Source organism: Stegastes partitus, unplaced genomic scaffold, assembly GCF_000690725.1.
Source record: "Stegastes partitus isolate 25-593 unplaced genomic scaffold, Stegastes_partitus-1.0.2 Scaffold132, whole genome shotgun sequence".
Taxonomy (NCBI): Eukaryota; Metazoa; Chordata; class Actinopteri; family Pomacentridae; genus Stegastes; species Stegastes partitus.
Window position 1 is genome coordinate 321,243 of NW_007577863.1, and position 8,417 is coordinate 329,659.

The following is an 8,417-nucleotide window of genomic DNA, read 5'->3' on the forward strand; positions in this document are numbered from 1 at the left end:
AATTTGTGAAACAAGGAAGGTTGGACCAAATTCAGCAGTGGGAACAACCTCATTTGATGTATTAGTTTTAAGGTTAAAAAAAAGAAAGAAAGAAAGAAAAGGTTGAATAAATGAATCTCCATTGTCCATTTCCTCCAAAACTACATTCCAGGATTGTCAGTATGGGAAAAGTGAGAGTACAGGTGAGGATGAAAAGGGGCCAAACTGAGCTACAATCAAGCTGCTTGAAAAAAACATGTCATGATATCTGCTGCTTTGGAAAAAGTGTTTCTGTGCATTTCTCCTTTTGTTTGACTAATTAACAAGCAAAATTGAGACTGCATAAAATTACAGCCAACAAAAACTGGTGCTTAACAAAAGAGATGTTGACAGTTTCTGGACAGCCTGGTACTTAATAATTACATCTGTCACAGAGACTATACATTGTGCAGTGCAGCAGGAAGTAGTGAAGGGAAAACAACTTAACAGCAAAAACGGTACTCAAGCATGAAATCTGTGACCCATCTACAACAGAGCTGTCAATGGTAAGAAAAAAACAGCAGCACGGCACCTTCACAAACATTCTGGTTGATGTTTTCTCCAATATGAGAGCAAGAAAGTGTTCTACAGAACCACTGAACAGCAGGTTAAGTAGGTGAAAATCAACTGTCAAATACCAAGGCAGTACAAATGGAACGTAGTTAATATTGTACTGACATATCTTATTTACTAATGCTAACCATTTCTCTTGGACTGCCTTGCAAACAGAAATTCCACTCAAACTGGTGACACGCCGAACGCCGACTGTCCCAGCGGTGGAAGCTGTCGCGCTCTCTCCTTATTGTTTCCTTTGTTCTTTCTTTGGGTTTCTAGTGCAGGGCTCCAGACAGCTGCTGTTACAGTGTAAAATGATAATATCTACCTTTTCCCCTACTTCCTTTTCCCTTTTAAATCATCATCACATATTGGTGTGTCAGATAGAGAGTGATTAGAGCGAGGAGCTAATGTACGGCTCTGTCATTATAATAATAACAGGGACCAGGGACAGTTCTGTTAGGAATGTCACGTGTCAGCTCCCTAAGTAAGCAAGGTTTCAATTCATTTTTGAAAAGAACGATCATTCAGACCCTATTGAGCCACCACAATTCACAGAGGACAACTCAGTGAAAGGAATCAACCGGTGATCTTATGTTGAAAAAGTAAGCCTCCTGTTTCCGACAGGACTGACGCTCACACGGTTTAGGAGACTGGTGGACTGCAGAGGTGCATACGGTACAGAATATATCGCTATAGCCAGACGTCCGCAGAGAAAACTACATGAAAGCACAATAACGGGACCAGATGCACTGGGTGGAATTACATCACCGCTTTAAAGCAGTGTGCAAACTACACCATAGTTTGAGCAGGATTTTTATTTAATGTTCCATTTTTAAAAACCACAGAAACAATATGAAGCTTGAAGCTTGATTAGGCTTTTAAGTTATCATTTGTCCTGCACAGCATTGTTTTGCATTGTCAATACGTTGTGAATGTTGCAGTTCAAAGGCTTTTACGCCATCACTCAGTTAACATGATGGTGAGGTTCTGCTGGTAGCCTGTGGTGTCCTGCCTACCAAGAGTGATGGGCCAGGGCTGCACAGTGCAACCTATATGTCACAAAACAAGTTTTCTGTGCAATAAACTAATTTACAAATGAGTTGTGCAGACCTGTTCCTCTCTATCTACATCAATAAATTGAAAATATTCAACAGCAAAATACAGTAAAAAGCGTTGTGCAGCAGTATTGAAGTTCTGGAGGAGAGAGAAGAATCCCTACTTCTCCCAGAGGTGGAGACGACATAAACTCACATCTCCTTAGAGAAACATGTTCCTTAAACACAGTGGGGCCCTTCGTCATTAATGAAGAACTGAATTTGTCATGTTTCCTCCAAGTTGTCTAACTTCACAGATACTTAAAGCTGTACTTCTGTCTCTTTAAAACAGTTTGTTCTGTTTCTTACATCAAGTTCTCCCTCTCACATATAAAAAATGTCTGATTTGTCATGTTTCCTCTGGTTTGTCGCCTTTCATGGACACAGTCATGTTGAAATGTTGGTTTGTTTGCACAGCGAAAGGCTCTGAATTTATTAGTGTGCTCTGACCCAAGTGTTTTGTTCACTGAAAACTTCAGTAAGTACATCAGTCTAATGTTAATATACAGCAGACAGGAACTGTGATGAACTGTAAAGGGTGTAGTCTTAGTCAGAGCCTTCATCTGAGCCTTGACTTAGTTGTGTTGTTATAGGTTTAGACTGCTGGAGGATTCCCATGATGCACTAGGCTCTTCTCCTCCACTCTCCTCTCTTTTTCTTCCATACAGTTATAACCACCATTACATGTCACTAACTCTGTTTCCCCCCAAAGACCTGTGCTGGTTCTCTCTGCGGATGTCTCTTGATCTGGAGCAACACATCTCTGATCTACACTCACTGGCCACACCAATCTCCAAAATGTTCACTGTTGGTCTGTTCCCCATCCTCTATCCTGCTATCCCTCCTCATCCCCACTTTCACCCCAACCCCGGTCAAGGCAGATGGCCGCCTTCCCTGAGCCTGGTTCTATCTGGGTTTTTTCCTCCCCATTAAAGGGTTTGTTTTGGGGTTTTTTTTGGGTGGGTTTCTTCCCACTGTTGCTGACCAAAGCCAAATTCGCTGGGTTCTCTGTTCTTTGTTTAAAATTCGTAAGGTCTTCACCTTACTATGTAAAGTGCTCTGAAATGACATATGTTGTGAAATGGCACAATGCAAATAAAACTGAATTGAATTGAACTCAGCCAGGAAAGGTTCCAGCACCCCTACGACCCTCTACAGGATAAATCAGTATGTAGATGATGGATGGATGGATGAATGAATGGATGGATGACTACATGGATGTATGACTGGATGGGTGGATGGATGGATGGATGGATGGATGGATGGATGGATGGATGGGCGGACAGAACTGTGATATACTAATTTTACTGTGCGATGTGTTACATAAAGGTATTCAGCCTATCAGACTAAAAAAATGTTACGATCAACCACAGAACATGTATTCTGTAATCCCAAAAAACCTTAAATTAGAAAAATAAAATCAGAATCTCTTCAATTCCATAAAAATGTCAAGTTTTTACATAATGTTTCTGTGAAAAGTTCCCAAATCAGATGATCTCCGTTTCACTAACTTGTGATTCCAAGGGAGCACCTGTGTTGAATGACATTTCTAAGCCTGTGTCAATAGCTTCAGATAGTTTACCACAATAAATGTCTCTCATACAAACCTAGTATGTGATGTGTGTTCATGTAGCCGGAGGAAAAGAAAGCAACATCTACCCTTTTAATTTATACCAAATGCAGAAATCTTACTGATCAATTCGATGAATGGGGAGTTGAAGTAAGTCCTCTAGTTTATGGTCATTGAACTCTGGTCGGGCTTCCTGTAGTTTCTTGAAGCGTCTGAAGGCCTTGTTTTTCTTCAGCTGGATCTAAGAGAAGACAAAAGACATCAAGGTTATTCTCAAAACCATACAGACACATTTATAAGACAATGCAAAGCTCGAATTTAAATTTCTGACGTGCAGAAAGGATTTCCCCTTTTTATTGCTGGCTGGATACCACCGCAACGACTGAATATTCGAGTCCAGCCCTACTACACACATACCCCTTTTCCTTCAAGAAGAACCAGGTGCTAGTTCCATGCTGGTGCTAGGGTCACTGCTTAGTTGGTTCAAATCTGGAACCTCCAAAGAACCGATTGCTTTTCCATCAGCAAGGAGCCAAGTTAAAGCCGTGCCACGCGTCACTGCATATGTAGCTGTCTCAGCGTAAATACCGCAGTACAATGAAGTTATAAAAGTACTGTTCTCCACCACTGTGGTGCTACTGGTGGGACACAACTGTATTCCAATCCATCTGCGAACAGACCAACGGCATCCTGGCAAAAAACGACACAAATCACCAATTGTGTGGCCCATTGATCGGTCTCGTTGATCACGATAACCCCACCCTCAGCCCCTGACGTACTCAGTGCTTAGCTCTGGCCCAGCAAAGAGTTGGTGATGGCTAAGCACCAGTTTTGAGAGCCTGGGGCCCGTGCTTAGGTGGTGGAAACACAAAGAACTGGTGCTAAGTCAAGCTCTGGCTCCAAACTAGCACTGGAAACTGCTCAATGGAAAAGGGGTGATAGAAGTTAAATTGCACTGCAGTTCTATTACAACAGCAGCAGTTAACATAGTCAACGCTACTTTTTTTTTTTTTTAGCCCATCTCATTAGGGGCTGTGACCCACAAACTGGGAGAGTGGCCACAGCAGATTCCAGGAACAACATTTGTGGTCTCTGTGCAAAAGACTGCAGCACTTGGGGCAGTAAAGATACTGTGAAGAACCCTAAAACCAACAGGCCTCTGGTACAGGACCTGAGTTTGAGGACGACACACACACCACCTGCACCCAAAAGTAATAAAAAAGTTTTGAAAAAAAAGGAATTTTTCAAAATCCAGTATCGGTCAGGCTCTACTAAAAAACACCAACGCACAGTGGAAACTACACTGTCTTTCAGGAATTATAAAAGAGTAGCATAAAGCCAACCCCAATGTTCGGTTCAGAGGTAGTCCTGATGCTACGAACATAGTAACAGGTTGTTGTTAGTTGTTCTTTAGAAGAAAATAACTAATGTTGGCATGGTCTTTGGCTGCTATAACTGCAGACTTTTAACATACACATAAAACTTTATATTACACATTAAAGGAATAGGAAAAATGAAAAAAGCACAACATGGGCTCTCTAGCAATAACACTGAAGTTTCATCCAACTGTTACATGCTGTAGCTACATCATGCCTCCTATGACATTGCATGAGGGTAGTAGTACTTTACCTTCCTTGTTTTCAAAATGCATTTTCCAGATGCAATGCTAATTTGGTTTTAAAACATAATTAGACCAATGTGGGTCTTAGATTGCTCTTATTAAGGCACTGAGTCTGCTGTGTCACTACAACATGCTTCCCTGTTAAGTCAATTTGCAGGGGTACCAATATACACTTTCAGGGCTTTGTCCACAGTCAGTGCAATTAGTCAACATTCTGCAGACAGATCCCTACTTTTAATTAAGACAGTATTATCTGTGCAACTTCAGGACAAAGCCAGAAAGAGGACATCTCTGCTGGTCACTCTGAGCAGGTCAAACCAAAAAATAAAATCAGATGTCATGATTCTGTTCCTCTAAATTGGGATCATTGCCACTGATGACATTGGATATGATCTGATTTGTGGTAGACTTGATGTGTTCAAAGTTTATAAATATACCTACCAACACATCTGTTACTAACTGATCAGTAAACCGTTGAGGAGACATTACAGGTTCAATTTATGGACAAAAAACTTTGTGTCCTTCCACCCATAACCTCTGCGCAGTGTCTCCTGCTCTAGTGATGGTTGCCAGAAACCTTGTTGTCACAGTGACAGGACCATGCCCACTGCCTCCAGATGTTGCTCTCGAGAAACTGTTCCAGCGTGCATCTCTAAGTAAAACTGACTTGCTAAACACTGATAAAAACCAGCACAAGCATCAGTGAGCCATGGGTGCCCATGACCTTGCTTTCTCCAAGGTAAGACTTCAACAAACAGCTGTGAGCAACAGACAATGTCAGGTCCCATTAATGATACACCCTGACTACGTTCATTACTTGTGAGTCTCATTAATAAACAGTTACACATAAGACTCGGTGTGGACCCTCGCAGGGCCAGCTCCCTCCAGGTGGTCGACACAGATGGTTGCCTGGAACCCAAAATGTCAGGGAACCGGCTTGCAGCAGAGAAAGTTTTGTTGTTCAGTTTTACAATCATGTAACAATAAGTACAGTAAACATATTATAAGCCATGAACTATCAGCCACAGTTTATCCATAATATAAAACACTTGTCCATAAACATCACAAGGCCACAGCTGAAGTGCTTGTGCTCCTGACTTTGTAACTCTGGACAATTCCCATCCACAAAACACAGTGTGTGCTGTTTCCACTGGCACTAGTCTAAATAGTAACCATTTCTACTGTTAGAAGAATACCACAGTGTATGGTTCCCAGCTTTCCTGGACGAGGGCTCTCCTACTTCACAAATCCCAATTTAACCCTTAACCCACAGCATTTCACGACAGCAGGTCTCATCTTGTATCTAAGTATACTGTAGGCCAAGCAGAAACAGAGTGCTGTGACTCAATCCCAACAAAATGTAATGGTGTGTCTCTGTTCTACCTGTCTACTCCTTGTAAAGCATGGCTGCCATATTGCATTGGCTGCACACATAAGCCACCTGGTGATTGCGGACATGCATGTACTCTGGTCGTACTGACATCACTGAAACCCCTTTTCGATAGGGACATGTAGCAGCTCATCAATCCGTTAAAGTGTCAGCTTCAAGCCCCTTTCAGACATAGGTCACTATACTGTTAATGTACACAGCTGCATTCACACACAGCACCCACACTGCTAGAGAGCGCTGAGCTACGCACGCAATACTTGTCATTTACACAAGAACAGTGAATACACCAAGTGATGCATAATGCAAAATAATGCAACAACAGACTAGAACTAAACTAAAAGCTGCTGGATAAAGTGTTTAAATAACTAACAGTCCGGTTTACTTCTGAGTTCTTAAACAGTAAAACTGAAAGTGGTGGAAATGAAAACAAAGAATCCAATAATCACGAACATATTTACTGTCATTAGACTAAACACTGCACACATTCTTCACAGGGATTATTAAAGTCTAATGAACTAAATGCTGTCAAATGTAACAGCGTGTCACACAAAGTTATGCTAGTCATGTAGAAATATGTGGTACCTACCCCAAGGACTTTGGTGGCATTATAGATGTTGTCCACATACATGTTGTAGTGATGCAGATGTGAACAGAACTGGTCGAGGCCTTTGCCAAAGTATCCATTCTCCAAGTGTACCAGCAGAGATCTGCAAAAAAGAAAAAAGAAAAAAAAATTGGTAGATTTGACTATATTTAAATCAGAAATAAAAAAATAAATAAACAATTTGCAATTTTAAATTCTCAAGAATTGAGTAATTATGAACTTATATGGTAAGAGTTGTCTTAAGAAGCTGTATATCAGCTGGCAGCTTCTGTTCGTTTACATCAGTTCTGTAAGTTGGCCAAATAACAACAGATAAACTTTTAGGTGTTGTCTGTTTTCATTTGCTTTCGACACGCCTCTATTCTCGCTCAGTCCAACACGGGTTTCATCAAAAACATACATCACTGAGGAAATACACCACATTTTATTTTTGCTGTTCAAAACACATACAGTCGTGAAGCTTGCTCTCAGTATATTATCAATAGCCTAAGTGTTATCACAGGTTATTGTGGACATTAGTTTAGGCAATTCAAATTCAGAACCGTCAGCAGCAGTACAGCAGGTCATTCATCAGATACTCATATCAAACACTGCCAGATGTAGGTTAGGTTAGATTTATTTCACCATAAATGATATGACACAACATGAAACTATGGATCTGTTCATGTAATTTACAAGAAACATCTTGGTGTACTGTTAAACAGATTCAGGACGCGATACTGAGTTTATATTACTTCCTAGGAAGACCGAACAGCAAGTTTGCTAATCTGGTTCAACCACAGTCCTGAAGGTTATTTTTCCTAAAATAATAATAAAGAAACGCAATCCCAATATTGTTCAAAAACATAGAAATGTTACGTTTTTCCTTGAATAGTTATATTATAAACCCTAAGTAAAATACACCATGCATGTGAAGAACATGCTGTGTCTGCCAATATAACTCACTGGCTCACTAACACGCATTGTTTGGGTCCATAAACAAGCTCATTAGGTATGAACAAAAAGTTACAACAACATTCTTGATTCCAACCCACGATGTGGCAGTAGGAACTATGTCAATATGTGTGCCAGATTTTTTTGTGCATCACAGAACCCCCTCCACACCCCCCAACCACTGTCAGCATTTAGCCTCCAGTCAAACCACATTGGACTTTGAGTTAGTGCACATTACTGCCTGGGAATGCACTGCTGCAAAGAAAAAGGTCGAATAAGGCGAGATCACGTTTGAGGCATTCTCAGCAAATGCACATATATTTAGAGTGTGGGGGTTGAGCAAAGTTCAAAGGATTGCTTTCCGTTAATGGGTGATTTAGCAGGCAGGGCTCTGTAGTGTGATTTGAAGGCCTCTCCCTGTGGGTGACGTATTTACTGAGACACAGTGAGTCTACCTTCAGGGTACCCAGGGCCACTTTGTAGTGAGAACACACCCGCTGAACTCGGGAACAAAACAACTGGATCAAGGCAGAGGCAAAGCAGTCGTTGAGCTTGTCAGGCACATTACAGTAACAACGCAATTGGTTGGGTGTTGACACCAGCGAAGGCACTTGTTACACACACACACA

The 8,417-nt window shown here is 41.2% G+C and overlaps 1 protein-coding gene across 1 annotated transcript in view; it reads right to left on the minus strand.

Annotated features, from left to right (window-relative positions):
• arhgef39 (Rho guanine nucleotide exchange factor (GEF) 39) overlaps positions 1-8,417 on the minus strand; it is a 72,033-nt gene that overhangs the window by 49,137 nt on the left and 14,479 nt on the right. The window contains exons 4-5 of the mRNA XM_008278787.1: positions 6,838-6,958; positions 3,363-3,481 (exon numbers count right to left, since the gene is read on the minus strand). Coding sequence (XP_008277009.1) covers positions 3,363-3,481; positions 6,838-6,958 — 240 coding nt within the window. The remainder of the gene's footprint in view (positions 1-3,362; positions 3,482-6,837; positions 6,959-8,417) is intronic.